This window comes from Xenopus tropicalis, chromosome 4 (genome assembly GCF_000004195.4).
Source record: "Xenopus tropicalis strain Nigerian chromosome 4, UCB_Xtro_10.0, whole genome shotgun sequence".
Classification (NCBI taxonomy): domain Eukaryota; kingdom Metazoa; phylum Chordata; class Amphibia; order Anura; family Pipidae; genus Xenopus; species Xenopus tropicalis.
In genome coordinates this window covers 128,461,304-128,481,842 of record NC_030680.2, presented here as the reverse complement: position 1 = coordinate 128,481,842, position 20,539 = coordinate 128,461,304, and the positions used below count along the sequence as shown (strand labels likewise).

General features: G+C 39.5%; 1 protein-coding gene across 1 annotated transcript; it reads left to right on the top strand.

Moving 5' to 3' along the window:
- The first annotated feature begins 6,839 nt into the window (after positions 1–6,839).
- Positions 6,840–19,986, top strand: erp27 (endoplasmic reticulum protein 27). Its single transcript, XM_002935607.3, has 7 exons — positions 6,840–6,980; positions 9,207–9,298; positions 10,312–10,449; positions 11,660–11,776; positions 13,529–13,654; positions 14,792–14,989; positions 19,863–19,986. The coding sequence occupies exons 1-7, from the start codon at positions 6,878–6,880 to the stop codon at positions 19,902–19,904; spliced, it is 816 nt and encodes a 271-aa protein (XP_002935653.1). The 5' UTR covers positions 6,840–6,877; the 3' UTR covers positions 19,905–19,986.
- Positions 19,987–20,539: the final 553 nt, after the last annotated feature.

Below are 20,539 nucleotides of genomic sequence, written 5' to 3'. Positions count from 1 at the left end.
TTCTGCATGTCTCTGCTACATTTCTTACATTAATATTACATTTTTATATTCACAGATAAGATACCATACATAAAATTTGTACATTTTTCTGAATATTAGTCAAAAAATAATCCTTTACCCCTTCTGAAACTATTTTTCATTGAAAGTCTATAGTTAAATAGAGGTCTTGTGTACTCCAGGAAACTCTCAACATAAAAATTTAGAAAAACATGCTTTCTCTTAATGCTTTCTCTTAATCGCTTGGAATGGGCCCTGTAGTAGTTAGTGATGGGAAGGTGCTGCTGTACTATAAACCCCAGGCTTAAGATGGCCACACACGTGGTGATTTGCAATCTTTCATGCGACCATTGGTCGCACGAAAGATCGTCAAATCCGCCACTAACCTTCAGGGCTGAAACAGCAGATAAGGAGGTAGAAACAATAGGATTTCTACCTCCTTCTGCCAATTCAGCACTGAAGGCAGATTTTGGTAAGACGCCTTCTATGGCGCCCAATCAAAATCTTTTAACCTGGCCGATCGGCGAGTTGACAGATATCAGCAGCCTCCTGCGATATCGGTCGACTCGCCGGCTTGCCATACACGCACCGAATATCGTACGAAACGAGGTTTCGTACGATATTATCGGTGCGTGTATGGCCAGCTTTATTAAATCAATTGGGCGCCAGTGGTTCTTTAAAACTTATTATAGCTCTTTATTCACTGGTACATAAAACAATCTTTTGGAGGACAGTCACAGATGGATGTAGTATCAGTATTCAGCAATCAGTGGTCAATATTGAACAGAGGATTTAGGTCCAATCCTTAGTATCAGGCCCCTAAGTGGAACCTAAATGAGCTACAGGAATCCCTAAATCTGTACATCTGCTTCCGTAACCTAAGGGTGGTAACCCAGGAATCTAATCCTTATAATTGTCCTTGGCAGAGCTTCAGGCTACTCACTAGCTAACCTGATCCTAACGCTAACTCACACAAAAGGTAAAATACCTAAAATAGTGGTGTTAGTTTAACATCAAGGTGAGCAATCTGAAACACATTTCACTGTAATCCTTGCTCCATAAATGTACTCTACTGCATTTCAATCATTGGTGTTTATCATACTGTTATTGATTTTCCATTTTTAGTTTTTTAAATCTAGTTTTACACATTGTGGTGAGCACTAATCTGAAAATTCAAATATTAGCCTCATTCATTTTTATTCAGGACTGCACTGAAAAAAATCCTACAGTTGCACTTGATTTTCATGGTATACTTTTTATTTCTAAATTACACTGTTTACATAGCAAATAATTCACTCTAACATTTAAACTTTTATTCTTGAACCAACAAATGTTTTTTTTTATATTGGTGTGTAAACGTCATCTCAGTGCATTGCGCTACACATTAGGACTGCTTTTTGGTATCCTATTGTTCCTCCTACTCCCATGGAACTGGAGGAGTCCCAAGCTGGACTTGGATTTCTTACTATTGAGTGATTTTCTGATACCTACTGGGAGCTGCTATCTTGCTCCCTTCCAATTGTTCTGCTAATCGGCTGCTGGGGGGGGGGGGGGGGGGGCGGGGAATCACTCCATCTTGCAGCGCAGCAGTAAAGTGTGACTGGAGTTTATCAGAGCACAGGTCACATGGCTGTGGCACCCTGGGAAACGAAGAATATGGCTAGCCCCATTTGAAATTTCTAAATTAAATGTAAAAAAATCTGTTTGCGTTTTTGAAAAACAGATTTCAATGCAGGATTCTGCTGGAGAAGCTCTATTAACTAATGGGTTTTCCCATAACAGTAGTTCTTTAAACAAGCACAATTTTATGTGCATTGAACATATTTAGTAAAGGGTCTATACAGAACAACTGTATAAAAGTTAACTCCTGTGCAGTTGAACTAAATGTAACAGGACAATAATGCTTGTGTGATATGGTTTTTAAACAATTAATGAATGGTTAATTCTCCTTCAAATTAATAGATCACCCTGAATACACAGGGAAAGAACAAGTATGTGCACAGCAGACTGTCCCACTCTTCCTTGATCCCATGGATGATGAGACCCCACAAGTAGGCACAGAGGCTGCAAATAATGCCTACAGAAGAAGCAGCGACAATAACAGTCAGTCTTATATGGTTCCTCTCATCAGCCACAAGCTGAAAATGAAACTTCAGTGGTAGAATCTGTGGTAGGAAAGTTGAGAAAGGCCTCATCATTTCTTGCTAGATAAGCACATCAAAATAACATCTTGACCAAAGGTTTAGAAAAAAAAAAACCCTTTAGTGACCTAAACACCAATATGTTGTTATTACATAAGGATAATGAAAATGTTATTAAACCTCATAACACTTGAAAAGGAGGAACTTACTACTACAACACCACAACACTGTACTGGGTAGTTTACTTGTAAATCCAGTCCACCCTGCCCAATCTCTGCCCAGAATGTCACCGTAGCATTGCCTCATGGAAGTAACATAGTAACATAGTAAGTAGGGTTAAAAAAAGACATACGTCCATCACGTTCAACCATAATGCCTATATATAACCTGCCTAACTGCTAGTTGATCCAGAGGAAGGCAAAAAACCCCATCTGAAGCCTCTCTAATTTGCCGCACAGGGGAAAAAATTCCTTCCTGACTCCAAGATGGCAATCGGACCAGTCCCTGGATCAACTTGTACTAAGTGTTTCTCAACAGGGACACTATTCAGTTACTGATATTGCAGCAGTATCCCAACAAGCTTCAGAACCCCAGGCTATGGCACATACTGCACCAAAACAGCCGCATTCAGGAAAACGTGGCAGATACAAGAATTGGCCAGGGGATTTAAAACAGAGATTTTGATGACATCTAATGTATGTATATTTCTATGTGTTACCCTGAGGTAGTGTGTGTCACGATCTCCCTGTGGAGACGCCGTGGAGTACCAGGAAGGTGGGAGCCTGAAGACTGGGTAACCTGGAGTCACAGAACTGGTGCCAGAGGCCATGTTGAAAGTGCAGAACTTTAATAAACTTAGTGATGTAACCGAAGACACAAAGAATATACAAACTGAATGTAGAACGGCAGGCAGAGGCAGAATCCAAAAACAGGCAAAAGGTCAGGGCAAGCGGCAGTCAAACTAAGTAAAGGACAGGCCAAGGTCAAAACCGGGAAATCAAGGTAGAACTAGGAAGGGCTCAGGAACAAGGCAGAGGGCAGGATCAGGACACGGAACTGGAGCTTGGAACCAGCGAGAAACAAGGACACAGACACAGGAACAGGGAACACGGAGGCAGGGTCACGAGAGACAATTAATGACCAAGCAAGGGGCAATGGTCAGGGAAAGGCTTATAAAGGGAGAAGATTAGAAGATGGGAAACACATGAGGTTAATGAGGTGGGCGGAGGAAAGAGAGCAGACAGAAAGTAGGAGACAAGAGAAGAAACAGACAGACCGAAATGCCTCCAGTGGCTACACAGGCAAATGCATGCCGCCAGGAACACCCCAAGTGGTGTTCGAATCCCACTGATCCTGACAGTGTGTAGCTTGACAGGCAGGTGTAAACCTTCTCACACTCCAATAAAAGAGACCAAGAGTGAAAGCAAAGAAAGCTCTTCCAAAAATTCTTTCTAACAAAAAATTAGACAATGTCATTTACCCACAAGCCAAACCTCTGGAGTCATCCCCTTAGTGAATTTGTAGTAGGGGCCTGACTGGTGCAAGATATAGGAGTCATGGCAACTTCCAGGGAACCCCCACTGGAAACTCATTAGTTACAGAAAGGAAGCGCACATCACCTGCATATTAAGAGAGTGTGAGTGCATCAGATTCCTGAATTACTCATCCTTTTGTCTAGGGCAGTGATCCCCAACCAGTGGCTCAGGGGCAACATGTTGCTTCCCAACCCCTTGGATGTTGCTCTCAGTGCCCCCAAACCAGGGAGTTATTTTTGAATTCCTGACTTGGGGGCAAGTTTTGGTTGACTAAAAACAATTTACTACCAAATAAAGCCCCTGTAAGCTGATAGTGTGCATAGAGGCTGCCTAATAGCCAATCTTAGCCCTTATTTGGCACCTCCATGAACTTTTATGATGCTGTGTTGCTCTCCAAGTCTTTTTACATTTGACTGTGGCTCATGAGTAAAAAAGGTTGGGGACCCCTGGTCTAGGGGATGCAGGCACAATACAGGTACAGTCAATGGCCCTCAGACAATTAGACATCCCACCCCAAACAGAAGAAGCCCCACTGTGATTCATTGCCATTGTTTCATAGTCAATGGGAAGGCAATGCTGGAAGGCTGCATTGCCCAGAAAGTACAAAACTGCAAGCAGTTTGTATATCCGCCAAAAATCCAAAGTCTTGTGTGTTTGTGGTGGATATTGGCTACATGTGCCTGCACTCGAGCGTATTTAGTGCTATAGGGAGCAGGCATGGGTAGGATGATTTTTAAGCGTACTTAGCGTATTCTTTTTCGACTTGCCAAAAATTACGCTGCTCAGTTCAGCCAATATATTCTCAACACATCATCATCGGGCAACTCCTCTAGAAGATATTGTGTGGGGCTGTCTAATACTAACAGGGCCCTGCACATCCTAAACCTGAACTGGATGTTCTGGCTCAGCACTACCATGTGCTTCCAGTCTCCTTTTACTTGCGATTTGCAGAAGGATAATTGATGCTGGTAAGGCTCCCTGTACAGCAACACTGCTGCCTTCCATCATCTTTATCTAGCTGATTACAGGTGGGATGCAATGTCATTTCCTCACGTTTATTTTTTTTTATTTATTTCCTCAAATAGACAACCATGTTCCCTTAATTTCAACGGATCAGAGAAGAACAGAGCATGGGCTACGCTACATCACATGGTTTTATAAAAATGGGTTCACTTTGCTTATTTCTGCAATGAATGGCATCAAATTATGTGTTAATGTAAACACACACATCAGTACATATACTGTTTATTTTATATCACTTTTAACATGGAAAATCTCTTAGTACATAGTTACATAAATAAGTTGGGTTGAAAAAAGATTGAAGTCCATCAAGTTCAACCCTTCCAAGTAAACCCAGCACACACATAAACATAAACTATATACTGTATACCAACATTGATACTAATTGTAGATTTTAGTATCCCAGTAGCCTTAAATACTATGCTTGTTCAAGGACTCATCCAGGCCCCTCTTATAGGCATTAACAGAATCTTCCATTACCACATCACTAGGAAGGGCATTCCCCAACCTCACTGCCCTCACCATGAAAAAGCCCCTACACTGCTTCAAATTGAAGCTCCATTCCTCTAATCCAGTGCTGTCCAACTTCTGTGGTCCTGCCTGTGTGTGCCATACTCTGCCTACCCTACGCTGCCTGTTTGTGCCATACTCTGCCTGCCCTACCCTGCCTGTGTGTGCCATACTCTGCCTGCCCTACCCTGCCTGTGTGTGCCATACTCTCCCTGCCCTACCCTGCCTGTGTGTGCCATACTCTGCCTGCCCTATGCTGCCTGTTTGTGCCATACTCTGCCTGCCCTACCCTGCCTGTGTGTGCCATACTCTGCCTGCCCTACCCTGCCTGTGTGTGCCATACTCTGCCTGCCCTATGCTGCCTGTTTGTGCCATACTCTGCCTGCCCTATCCTGCCTGTGTGTGCCATACTCTGCCTGCCCTACCCTGCCTGTGTGTGCCATGCTCTGCCTGCCCTACCCTGCCTGTGTGTGCCATATTCTGACTGCCATACCCTGCCTGTGTGTGCCATACACTACCTGTCCATGCTGCCTGTGTGTATGGCACACACAGGCAGCATAGGGCAGGCAGAGTATGGCACACACAGGCAGCATACAGTGACACAATGCTGGCACTGCTCCTACAGTCTGCAAAATAACTATATATTAAAAAAACTTTTCAATTGCAGTACCACCTCAGTATATGTTCTTTTTATAGTATGCAAGGTTTATTTGTGGGTTTCTACTACTCCTACAGTCTGTTTGAGGTGTGAAATGGTGAACAATGTTACAGCCTGAGCCTGAGGTGTGAACAATGCAGGGGGCAAACAATGCAGAGATGAAAAGGTGTGAACCACACAGGGGATTACATTTTTAAACAAAACAGGGGGATTACAGCCTGAATCTGAGGTGTGAGCAATGCAGGGGGCCAGTTAATCTCAGTACTGATACCATTTAAAGCTTACACAAAGGTAAGCCATCAAAGCAGCCAGACAGGTGGGGGGCCACACAGAGGGGGGTCGCGGGCCGCCAGTTGGACAGCACTGCTCTAATCTTAAGGGGTGGCCTCTGGTGGGAAAACACAACACCCCCTATCTGCCTATAATCCCCTCTAATGTACTTGTACAGAGTAATCATGTCCCCTCGCAAGCGCCTCTTTTCCAGAGAAAACAATCCCAACCCTGACAGTCTAACCTCATAGTTTAACCCTTCCATCCCCTTAACCAGTTTAGTTGCAGTCTCTGCACTCTCTCCAGCTCATTAATATCCTCACCTCGTGGTGAGTCCTTACCAGAGACCTATAAAGAGGTGAAGTTTTTTTTCTGACATACTGTAATAAATAGGCCCCTTAAAATCACAAAACAAACACAAGTTTCAGGAATAGGCAGAAACAAATAAAATGATGGCACTTTAAGAAGCAACTGCAAAAAATGACAGCAAAATTACATTTATGAACTACTACTGAAAATAAATACCCTTTTCTATCATAGCAACCTGTCCTGTTGCATTGCTCAAATTTGAATAATTCCCTCATAAAATGCACATGTGGGTTCTCTTATCACAAAGTGCAAAGTTTATAAAAGCAGATGTGATTCTCCCATGGCTCGTAGGCTTCCTTACTTTATTTGCTCTTGGAACAGTCACTAGGGTCTTTTACACATTGATTACTGGGAGGGAGCAGTCACCGGTAGCAGTAATGGAAGGAAGCATGACATGGCCGACTGTGAGCTTTCTCCTACTGGTAATTCTCATTAGTACTTCATCAGGAGAAGAAGTGGCAAATTCCACAAAAATTGAAGGTAAGAAATTCTATTAACTTCACAACATAGCAAATGGTGACAAACGATACACAAATTAAGAACCAATACATTGCCAGTGTCTTAAACACCCAGCATAAATCTATGATGAGTAAAACCCAAAAATATCCGTGTTACCGTGTAATAAATATAGTGGTAGTGTGTCTTGAGTTAGTACTGCAGCTCACATATTAGGGCAGCAGAAGTATGAAAGGTAGACAAAAGATAAAAAGAGACAGTATTGATATAATATATGTACTGGGGACAGCTTTCATCCTACATTCAAAAAGTCAATCTAATGCTGGCCATAGAAATGCCGACCCCAAATATACATTATGTAAGAACAAAACAGTCGCCACAATTATTTATCAAATGTTCTCCATGTTCCTACTGAAGTCAACAATGCACTTGTGAAACCCAACCAATCCATATTTTACTTTGTATGAATAGCCTTTACTCCGACCCTACAATCTGCCTATACCGAGCCTGCAGTATGATGACTCAACAGAACATAGTAGTCCTACCCCCGCCAATTTAGAAGGAAAACAATTGTAGCTTTTTAGTATACATATCTGTGAAAATATCTTATCTGGGCTCATCTGATTTATCATGGTGAGCCCAGGATCCTAAAGCTATGCGAATGCCCACAATGAACAGGAATTTAGTGAGTTAAACTGAACAGACCTCGAGGTGTTTTAGGCAGCTGCCTCTCATATGAAAAATATATTGCTCTCTATCTCTTTTGTACTAACCATATTTTTCTAGAATTTAAATTGAGGATTCCACTTCTAATTATGGCTAAACACTGAGATGATTTATGTTTATATACATGTGTATATGTATAGCGCTACTATTTAATATACAAACACAAAGAGATGCTATATTTTTGATGTCCCTTATAAAGATATACAATACTCTTACCTACAACTGGGTAGGTACAAAGAGTATTGTATATCTTTGGTGTGAAGGAGCATAGCAATAAGCAAATACAGACTGTAGTACTATTACTAATATTTAATTGCTTGGGTGAAGTATTCCAGGTGCAAAAATGCAATGAGAATGGAGACTGGCTTATAGTTGAGAACTCACCAAAACAGTAAAGTAGTCTAGGTACTCCAGCCCTGGACCCTAGGGGAGCAGACAAACTATAATAATGCAGAAAAAGAATGCATTGGGCACTCTGAGGATCCATAAACAGATCATCAAAATAGTAAAAAAGTTAAAAAAAAACTTTATTCATAGCATCATCTTTTTATAGCATTTAATAGCCTATATACCCCCCCACCACCAAGAAAACTGTGTATTGATTGTTTTCATACTCAAAGATACAAGCTTGCTGAATACTTACTGAAAAAATATTTGTATATATTTGTGTTTAATTTAATTGTCTGGTTTTTTACATGTTTATTGATTATCTTCAGGGCAGGAAAGAATGAACGTGGAGTTTCCACTTGTATGAGTTGCGTGACGGCAGCTGTTCTATTTCCCATTGCTCTTACAAAGCCCAAAAGCATCAGGTGGAAAGGGAGACACATTATTCATGTTAAATCCCCATAGAAAACACAGATAAATATTATTTTTACTGATCACATACAGCTCAGAGAGGGAATGTAAAAGGGCATGATTACAATACTTCTGGGCCTTGTTAACTGCACTTAGTTGCAATGGTAACAACTCTGGATGTTTAAATAGATACCTTAGAGATAATAAGCTACCGTAGGGACTGTATGCTAGTGTTGTATACTGGAAAAATGTTTATAATATTACTGCACCTGCTTTGAGTATCAAGATATATTGATCAGCAGTAATTGAACATTTTCACCAACTGTAGTGAATTTAAAAAAAAGTGATTGTTGTATAGAATGAACTACCTATCAACTCGATCTCAAACACAGGCAGTCTATTTGTAACCACCTAGACTCGAGGTTCTATTTGCATCACCACTGGTCACTTGCATGTAGCTTTTTCTTGTAAGCTCTTGTGGGCTGGTCCCTCAAATCACCCAATATTATTCTGCAACCATTGTCTGTGTATTTACTGTAAGAACCTGTTATAATAACACTAAACACACTGCTTAATTTTGCACTGAGTTTCTACAAGCAGATAACCTCAGTGGTGGCAACAGGCAGTGAACTCACTATCAAGAATAAAGTATATGCAAACATGCGGTCAGTGCAGGGAGGACAATTCTATTCTGCTCTATTATCTGCTCTATGTTCTTTACTCTAGAGCCTGTTAGCAGTGCAAAGATCCTTGCAGATGTCCCATCTACTAAAGCCTTCATCGAGTCTTCAGAAATTGCTGTGATTGGCTTTATCCAGGTATGTTAGAACACTTTATGAAACAATGTTTTTAGGACAGTCTGGATACTGACCAATCAGTAATATCACAACACTGAGACAACTGGCTGGATATTTTTTAGTTAATACTAACTAAAGTACTAATTAGTACTTTTCGGTTACATATATAAATGGCCAGATTGCAGTGATCCAGTTGACTGGCCAGAGAGCTAATCAATCATAGTAGTTGCAGTTGAAAAATATTCATAAAATTCAACTTTGTTTCAACTAAAGCTAGAAAAATACTTCAAAACAATATTTGGAGATCCAAAATGGCGATGCCCATAGCCGCAATGTCACATCTGTGCATCATATTAAAATACATAGACGCCAAAGACCCAGGGTTCAACACACGAATATAGGTCTTTCTTTGTGAAGTTCTTGGGTGCATTTTAGTTCCTATTCTAGCTTGATCTTGGTCCCTGATTTTCTGCTTTGTTCCTGAATACATTGATTGCTGCCTGCCACGATCTTTTGCCTGAATTCGTCTAAGAGACTTGCTCAATCCCTTGGATATTATGTACTGTATTTTCTGAGCTCAGCTTCTTTCTTAGTCCTGACTTCAATCCCGGTGAGGGCAATTGAGCCCAGACATTAAGCAACCCCGGGCAGGAGTTATGCACAGTCATCCAAGGTGCACAGTTTCTTTTAAAAGAACATGTGTAATTCTGGTATTGCTCCTTATCTTTTAGTGAAGGTTCTCATATTTGGGACTCTTCAAGGCTGAGACAGAGAAAACCAAGACAGATAGAAAGACTGCTTCTGTTGCCCTGCTAGTACAAAAAAGGCTAGTGTTTAAAAACTATAAATACATTACAACATATGTACTTGCAGGCTTGTAGTGTGAGAAAAAAAATATATGTAGATGGTCAAAACTACTATCAGAGTATTGCTTTGTTATGGTACGGAGGAATTTTCTGCACTGATACAACATGTGTCCCTTGGCATTTAGTTTATTTATTTCAGTTATTGAGAACTTGAAATAATTCCCACAGGATCCAGAAGCACCAGAGGTTAAAGAATTTAATACTCTCATAAGCAAACATCCAGAATGGGATTATGGACTGAGCACCAGCAAAGAAGTTTTAAAGCACTTCAAAATCGAAAGCAACACAGTGGCACTGTTCCGACAGGTAAGTTACTAAAACTAAACTTCAACCACTTTCTTTTTAAACTACGAATAAATTCATTTCCACAAATGTCAGACATTTATAGAAAAAAAAAATCTGAACTGAAAAAGCAGGTACAGGAAAGTCACAGAAAAGTTGTGATAACTGTGCTTTTTCCAACTTTGCATGATAACCACGACTTTTTTTCATATCACATGTCACACAAAAACCAGCGTCAACAATCCCAAAGACTCTAAAATTTCAAAGCTAAGAAAGATCTTCCAGGGAAGGGACATCTGCCATTGATTTCTACATGATCTCATCAGGTTTTAGATGGAGTACATTATTGTTACTTTACAAAACTAGTATGGCTCCATTATCTGGAAATCTGTTATACAGAATGCACTGAATTATGAGAAGACTATCTCCTATAGACTTGATTTTAAGCAAATGATTCTAAATTGCAAAAATATTTTCCTCTATCTCTGTAATAATAAAACTGTGCCTTGTACTTGATCCCAACCGTGCAAATGATTTTTAGAAGACTTAAAGTATGGTGATCCTAATTACAAAAGACCCCTTATCTGAAAAACCCTAGGTCCCAAGCATTCTAGATAAGAGGTCCCATACTTGTATATTTACCAACATCTACAGTAGTTCAGAAAACACTAGGAAGTAAACAAAGGCATTATATTAATTACACTGGATTTTTAATTCCTAGCATAACTGGCATCCAGTGTCGGACTGGCCCACCAGGTACCAGGAAAACTCCTGGTGGGCCCAGGTGTCAGTGGGCCCTCTTGCTTCTAATTATTTAGCCTATTTCATGGTCATTCCCTATTTCTGTATGGGAACAAGGAAGCTTGATAGATAGAAGAATAGAGTATAGTATGTAGAGAAAAGAGACTAGGATAATAAAGAGTTTGAGGGAGGAGAGAAGGAATTAGTTCTGGGAGTGGGCCCATGGTACAGGGTTTTCTGGTGGGCCCCTGCCATCTCAGTCCGACACTGCTGGCATCTACAGTATATAGCACATGTCACATTTATATCCCAGTACTTACAAAAGAACTATTTCTTGCTTAATACATAGTACCGATTTTGTTTTGAAGAGACTGCAACTCCACAATCAGTGATTATTGGCACTACTTCATTTTATCTTTAATAAAAAGATAGACCTTTAGACCTTTCAGTCACATTCACCAATGTTGTACTGGTTTTTTTTAATCAAATACAGGTAGACAACAAGAGAGATGACTTAATATTAAAAGACCACCCAGGAATCAATACTGAGAAACTCTTCCGTTTCTTGACTATAAATGAACTGAGAACGGTGACAGATTACAACGCAGTGGTAAGAGGGCCCAGTAGGGTTTCTTAATGTTAACATCAATGTATGAATTTAAACCAGATTATTTCCATGGTTTTGGGGCAAGGGTTCCCAGGAGTAGGTTCCTAATGATGTCAACACATGCTTATGATACAGATTTTTATTTTCCAGATTTAGTAGGGAAGATGGCCCAAGAGAATAGGAGACCCAGAGGGATTAATTACTGATACAATATCAATAAATGTTTATGAAACAGATCATTATTCTAGCAGTTTTGGGAGCACGGGGGCCCCAGGAGTATGGAGGCTTGGTGATAAATACTCAATATATTTGTTTGGAATAAGAAGATTATTCCCAAGAGACATGGGGAGGGGAAACATAAAAAATGCTAAAACTTACAAATATAAAAACATAAAATGCTGTGGGGCCCAATTATACCTCTTTTAAGCCACATAGTAATGAGAAAAACCCACAGCTATCCATAGAAGTATAGGTGTTTGTGATACTCAGCAATGACCCAAATTACAGATTTGAAACAAAGAAAAACAGATATAACCCTTAATAGCCACACAGAAACAAACAATATGCATAGCTACCCACAGAACTCCATGATTCCCAGCAATGGCCCAAAATACAAAGTTGAAACAAAGCAAAAGAAATGCAGATCTACTCAAGTGTAGTGAAAAGGGACAGCAGTAAGTGTACATTTGGGGGCAGACTTACCAAAATGTTAAATTAGCGCTCACCACTAAATTCTCCCTTTCTATTCATTCCTATGGAATTTGTAGAAGCATATTTATCAAGTGGTTAACTCAAATTTTCTCCCATCAATAAATAAATACACTTCTAAAAATCCTATAGGAATGACTAGAAAGTGGGTAAATATTTCTGTAGTAGTTCTAATCTTAAAATTTGATAAATCAGCCGCTAAGGACATAAAACCATAGCACAGAATGATTAAGCTAATGGAGGTAGTGGTGTCCAAATGATCTCTTTATACTTCTATAAAGTTGTGCTCAGCGGTAATTAGCGCTTCTGAGCTCCGTTCCCAATTGAGAGCTGCTGCGCCTTTTGAGGTATGGCGCTGTGTAACCACTGGAGCTAGTATTACCTCCTGACCAGGCGATAGCTCCAAGGTTCCCTCAGCGCTCTTTGTCAATAGATGCAGGGGACTTGTGGCTACAGAATCAGACACAGACGTTATTTGCACACCAAACACCAGAACTGATGCAAGCGAGCACTGGTGCCTGGTAGAAATGCCACCAGGCAGACTGTGAAAATATTTGTCACAATTGCATCTGATTTATGCTCCAGTGCACACAGTCGAGCCCCTTTTGACAATTCAGATGCTGTTTGAAGCAGTGCAATTGTGTCCCATTCAATGCCTGCGCCTGCAATGATGCTTGAATTCTGGGGGGAAAAACTGGTGCATTGTGGGAAAAAAACTTGCTGATTGTGTTCAAAATTGCACTTTACTCACTGTAAGTGAATGTGCCCTAATATTTTGTAAGCTTCAGCCGCCTGGTCAGAAAGTGATGGTGAGCCCAGGGTTTGCACAGCGCAGTGCGTCAAAAGGAGTTGAAAGAAGGTTGAAAAGAACTGATCAGCACAACCATACGGAAGCACATTTGGTGGTTTTAGTTTCTGTGCCCACTGCACTTGCAGACATAAATGAGCCCTATTGGTTTAAAGTAACTGTGGCTTTCTAAGAGATGTATTTTCCTTATATTTTGTAATATTTCCTTCATGTATTGCCTTGTGTTTATCAAATCACAGACAGCAGTTGGACTTTTAAACAGCAAAGTTCAAATCCACATGCTCCTGTTCATAGACAAAGGAGCACAGAACCAAGAAGAAATATTGAAGGAATTTCGAGAGGCAGCAGTGGAGCTGAAGGGGAAGGTTAGTTTATCCCTATGGGGTAGGGAATTGGTTAAGTGTGATGGGGGCGGTGGATCACAGGTCATATCCATATAAATATGTGTACAGGTAAGCTGGGGAACTGATGCAGCAACAATGGGGGCCAGTCTGGCCACTGTACATCTATAAAAACACTAAAACAAATTACATAGCATTAATATAGTTCTAACATCACCCTCTAAGTTTGTGCAGAAATGTGCTGATATGTCGATCAAGGAACCACTAAGCTTTTGTCAGGCACATGCTATTTGCCCCAAGGCTGTTCCTGCTTATTCCAGCCTAAAGGTAATTTCCCACATACCTGAAAAATCCCTTCTGCTTCATCTTCAATTAATAAAATGCAAAGTGCAAAATATAGGGTGTAAGGGAGCCCTCAAATCAACATTTGCCTCAAGGAGGTTTTACTTTTGTTGTTGCCTTTCCTTATGCATACTCTACTGTCTTTTTCCATTATGAACTTGCATGTAAGAAATCTACTTAAGCTAAAAGCCCTTTAGGTGACAGTGTCAGCAATAAAAATACTGTGTATTTCTCATTGTGTTCAAGATAATAATGGGCATGTAGTTTAAAGATGGGCATACATTATAATGTCCACTCGCTTGCCAAATGAGCAGATATGTGATATCGGAATTTGGCCCAAGGGCCAAATGATCTTATTACAATGAAGTCAATAGGACCTGTTGGAGCGAGAACCACATTGGCCCTGGTCCAACAGGAAAATCAAACGGCCAAATCAATATCTGGCCAATTTTAGTCCAGATATCGGTTGGGTAGGCCCGTCGGGGTGCCCATACATGGCTAGATAAGCTGCCGAATCAGTCTGAATTGGCAGCTTAAATCTGCCCATGTATGGCCACCTTAAGTCGAGGGTGCTTACAGTAGATATGAATATGATATCTATGATAAATAGCATTGGAACAGCTGCGGAAAGTACAGTAGTTAAAAAACTTGTCTAAAAGGAAGGCAATAAAGTAGTCGTGTAAGAAATAAATGCCATTAGGTTTTGTGAGACCTTGTCCAACTTTTCTTCGAGTGCAATACATCAAACTGATAGAACGGCAAGACTGCTTTTAATGTAGAAAAAAAAATAATTTCTTATTATTCCTTAATATTTTACAGGTTCTGTTTGTGAAAGTGGACGTGAGCATCAGAAGTAATGAGAAAGTAATGTCATATTTCCAGTTCAAAAGAAGTGACTTACCAAGAGTGGCCATTTTCAATAGCGAAAATGAGACCAAAAAAATAATGGATGCTGGCCCTATATCTTCTACACGTCTCAGAGATTTCTGTTATGGATTTCTTTCTGGGAAGACTGATGTAAGTAATGCGTGCCTAATCAATTACATTTATTGGCGATATACTGACAAGGAATCCTTTTGGATAAAGAAATTGGAGACTTTATCCCGAAAGGCCTCAATGAATACTGTTTCTTGAACTGTTACTTACCTGTAAGATAGATTGAGTTGCAAAAATGTTTTGTGCAATATTAAGTTCTGCCACATGTGGACCTTGGATCATGTGTATATATGGATATTTTTTCATATTGGTTGATATATCTCTTTTTTGATTCCTTTTTTTGATTTTCTGATTTTTTAGAAATTATAGCCTATGTGTTTGTAGTGGGTTGTTAATCCTGTTTTTTGTAAAGATTTGGGACTGCAAGGTAAGTAGATATATGAACCCACTGATTGCAAGGTGAAGGGTATGAAAGCTGCATTTTTACGGTGCATGACATCTTGATTAAGGTCCTAGACCAGGCCCGAAACGTCGATGTAATTTTATGGAACAATAAATTGGATTGACTGAGAACGGAGTGTGCAGTGTCTCTGCAGTAAAATATAAATATATATACTCCTTTCTTTCTGTGCCCAGTTTACTAGGTGCCCCGCTCTGACCAACCTGTTTCTAAAAAACTTGCACAAAAGAAAATGTCTGCATACATAACCTGCAGTGATATAGTGGGAACTCTAATAGGATAAAGTGCACAAGTAATACACAAATAAATGGTTATATACAAATTATACCCAAAGATATTTCAAAAATGCTGAAAAAACCCCCAATATATATATATATATATATATATATATATATACAGGTATGGGACCTGTTATCCAGAATGCTTGGGACCTGGGGTTTTCCGGATAAGAGATCTTTCCGTAATTTGGATCTCCATAACTTAAGTCTGCTAAAAATCATTTAAAAATTGAATAAACCCAATAGGCATGTTCTGCCCCCAATAAGGGGTAATTATATCTTAGCTGGGATCAAGTACAAGGTACTGTTTTATTATTACAGAGAAAAAGGAAATCATTTTTAAAAATTAGAATTATTTGCTTATAATGGAGTCTATGGGAGAGGGCCTTTCTGTAATTCGGAACTTTCTGGATAATGGGTTTCCAGATAAGGGATCCCATACATGTATATATATATATATATTGTAAGTAATGGGGTCCAAAATGACTTTGCTGTAGGGCCCATATACTCCTAGTAATTCAAACAAACCACACTAGATGGCATCAGAAGGCAAAAGAAGAAGAAATTCCTCTATGAAAAAAATTCCCATCTTTGCAAAATCCTATGTAAAATTATATTAATGGAACAAATAAGATAAAGCGCCACTCCATGTCTCGGTGCTATCTAAACCAGAAATACCCAAACAAAAGAGTATGTTGTCACAAATATATAATATATATATATATAAAACGAAGAATGGAAGCCGTACTCACAGGACTTATACAAAACAAAAAATATACTTTATTGCCAGAAAGGTGAACTAACGTTTCGGCTGTTACACCAGCATTTGACAAAGGCTGGTGTAACAGCCGAAACATTAGTTCACCTTTCTGGCAATAAAGTATATTTTTTGTTTTGTATAAGTCCTGTGAGTGTGGCTTCCATTCTTCGTTTTGTGCACTTTTTGAACTCTGCACCCAGGCAACTTTAACGTGATTTTCGTGAGTGCCGGCGATTCTCTTTTTTTCTATATATATATATATTTACACCCTTTCAGTTGTGTAACTAACACTTAGCATATAATTTAGAGGGCGATCTACACATTTTTGAATTCAGGTTTCCTGGCATTTTCCTGGCATTTAGCTCATTCTGGGTTTTTTCACATTTGCTCACTTGATCTCACTAGCACATTTAGAAAAATGTTAATTTCTACTTATTTAAAAACTCCCATGTCTATAGAAGCTTAGTAGCTTGTTGTTGCCTTGTTATTTTAATGATGAGATTTTTTGATTGCTAGAAGTGAGCTTCTAGCTAGTACAATTTAATGCCCCCCCCCCCCCCCCAATGCAGTTTTTCCCTACAGTTACAGTGTTGTTTCGGTCAGAAGGGGGAGTAGCATCTCACACAGTTGTGCGTTAATAGTATTAGCGTAACAATGCTGACATTCGCTAGATTTGACAAAATTGCTCTGAAAATCCAGGTGGCTTCAATGATGGCATTTGGTGTGCAAGTGATGTAGACACCCTATTCTTTCAGTGGAAACTGTACTTTGGCAATTGTGCAGGGTGCTGTGAAAAACTTGGAGATACCACCTGGTTTGGGGGTGCCATAGCTCCAGGGTTCCTCTGTGTCAATAGGTGCATCAGCCTTGGAACAAGAGGCAAGAAGGGCTGAGCGGTGCCGAGCAATACTATATGAAGGTGCAAAGAACACCCTTTGGCACAAGTACCTTTTAATAACCGCATCTTCATTGATTTTGCCTACAGCTTTTATTTCAGCTTTCCTAAAACTGCAGATAATTTGATATACATAGTTTATTGAATTGTCTAACCTAATTATAGTAATTTAGTTCAAAATAATTATAATGAATGTACTTGAATTAATAATGCTGTTTCACTTTCAGGTTGTATTTAGAACAGTTGCTGTCTTTTGCCAGAACATTCAGTAGACATTAATAAATAAATAGGATAAAGTCTTCCATTATCTTTTCCCTCTGGATGTTCAAATTGCAAGCCTAGTAAACAGAGGTTAGACAGATGTCTGAGAGCCAATTACAAAAGGTACTGGCCCAAAATATCCAGACAGGAACTGAAATAGGAGATGGATCATAAAAAAATAGTATTTTGGCAAGAGGAGAGTACCTAGGCAAGAATACATAAAGTAACGGAATATGAGTTGGTGGTTAAGATTGTAAAATAATCCTTGACTCATAGCAACAAGACTGATATGGCATGACTATTACTGGATTTATTAGTTTATAATGTGAAAACAGATTATGATAAAACCACCGTTCTGCTTCTGTACAAGCAGCAATTAAGACTCTCAGGTTCATCAGGTTTGTTACGTGTCATAAAAAGCTGTGGACAGTAAAGTGTAACTGCCACCTGTCCAAATACAATCTGCCTACAGAAAAGGAGCTAATGTTCTCTTTATTTAATGGTTGGGGCAGCTTGATGTACATATGAAACATATTCCTTTAGTCAGTGAGTAGGAGGTAGGGATAGAAGCTGAGGCAGGAAGAGAGAAAAGCACTGTGTTTACAGATATTTGGACAGCATCTCGAAACACAGCATTCCAAAATAGCAAGTGGGAAAATCATGGTCCAGCAAACAAGTGTATCATAGGTAGCTGATGTGACAGGGTACCAAGTGATAAACCCAGGGATGGACAAGAGGTAGCCTACAATCTACCAGTAGATCAAAAATGGAAACTAATATACCTCACAGCGACCCAACAATACCCACATCCATTACAACCCAGAACTCTTCTGGGTATTTTCCGTTTAGATTTTCAAATTAGTGGCTTGAGAAATGGGTGTTTCACACACATACATATTGGGTCATAAAAGATATTTTTATATTTACTTTTGAAATTCCACATGGGACTAGCCATATTCTTCATTTCCCAGGGTGCCACAGCCCTGTGACCTGTGCTCTGATAAATTTCAGTCACACTTTACTGCTGCGCTGCAAGTTGGAGTGATATCCCCCCCTCACCCCCAGCAGCCGATCAGCAGAACAATGGTAGCAAGATAGCAGCTCCCAGTAGATTTCAGAATACAACTCAATAGTAAGAAATCCAAGTCTGGCTTGGGACTCCTCTAGTTACATGGGAGTTGGAGAAACAATAGGTTACCTGAAAACAGTTCTAATGTGTAGCTCTGGCTCCTATTGAAAGCTCAGACTCAGGCACAATGCACTGAGATGGCACCTACACACCAATATTACAGCTAAAAAATACATTTGTTGGATCAAGAATAAAATTTAAAATAGTAGAGTGAATTATTTGCTATGTAAACAGTGTAATTTAGAAGTGTATACCATACAAATCGTGAAAAAATCCCTTTAGGGCAGTGATCCCCAACCAGTGGCTCAGAAGCAACATGTTGCTCCCCAACCCCTTGGATGTTACTCCCAGTGGCCTCAAAGCAGGTGTTTATTTTTGAATTTCTGGCTTGAACGCAAGTTTCAGTTGCATAAAAACTTGTTGTACTGCCAACAGAGCTTTCTGTAGCCTGCCAGTCCACAACTGGGCTACCAAATAGCCAATCATAGCTCTTATTTGGCACCCAAAACTTTTTTCATGTTTGCGTTGCTCCCCAACTATTTTTCCATTTAAATGTGGCTCATGCATATAAATGTTTTGGGATCCCTAACTTATAGGAAAAGGAATGTCATTTTGGCATTTTACTGCCAATAGATTTGCCACATTAGTGCCACCTAGAACACTATATTTATTCTGCATAAAGCTTTACCATACCTGAGTAAAGAGCACTAGAAACTCCCTACATTTTTTTAAGATAGCAGCTGTCATTTCAGCTTGGTCTCCGTAGCTTCCTGCTGCCGGTAGCATGGATCACACATTCTGATGGGAGGAGGGGGTAAATTCTTATAGAAGGGGGGAGCAGAAGAGAAAGTTGTACGATAGATGGTTTTCATGAATTTTTCAACAGTTTGACAATTTTTCGTCGAAACGGGACAGATTCACTCATTGCTACACATTAGGCCATGACATTTTCACCAGCTGTACCTGGCATGTATCTTGGAAATTTGAAATCTAAGCAGGACACTCCTGGGCCTTGTCCCTTAAATCCTTCTATATAACCTTATAAGCAAAAAAGCAATTTAAGTGGATGTCATAGAGGAATTTTTAAAAATTATATTTAAAAAAAAATGTTTAAAAATGTAGTTTAATGTATTCTTCTAAAGTATAACAGCAAAATTCTTTTCATTTTCAGGATGAAGAATCAGACAAGAAAGAAGTAAAAACAGAATTATAACATAATGCATACTCTTATACAATGATATATCATTAACATTAAAATGTGTTTGGAAAGAATAAAACAATTGTTTTCTAATGAATAACAAGGCTTTTGTTTAATTTTCGAGGATCATATTTAGAATGATGCCTTATATTTTTGTATCTTTATTTGGCTCCCAAATTTGTACTCAGCACAGTGCTGGCAAGGTCAGGACTGATTAGTAAAGGCTTAGTAGGAAGCAAATACAGGTATAGGACCCTTTATCCAGAATGCTCGGGATCAAGGGTATTCCGGATATGGGGTCCTTCTGTATTTTGGATCTCCATACCTTAAGTCTACTAAAAAATCAGTAAAACATTAATAAACCAAATAGGATTGTTTTCTCTCCAATAAGGATTAATTATATCTTAGTTGGGATCAAATACAAGGTACTGTTTTATTATTACAGGTTTTCCGTAATTCGGAGCTTTCTGGATAACAGGTTTCCAGATAACTGATGCCATACTTGTACTGGGGAACAGGCTGGAACTAACAGGCAGGGTAGGCAGTACTGGCAAAGTCCAATAGCTATGTAACAATGGGAATTAGAGCATAGTTTAGATACAAATTAAGGCTCAGGTTAGGGCAGGCAGAGTTCAGGAATATTCAGGTAA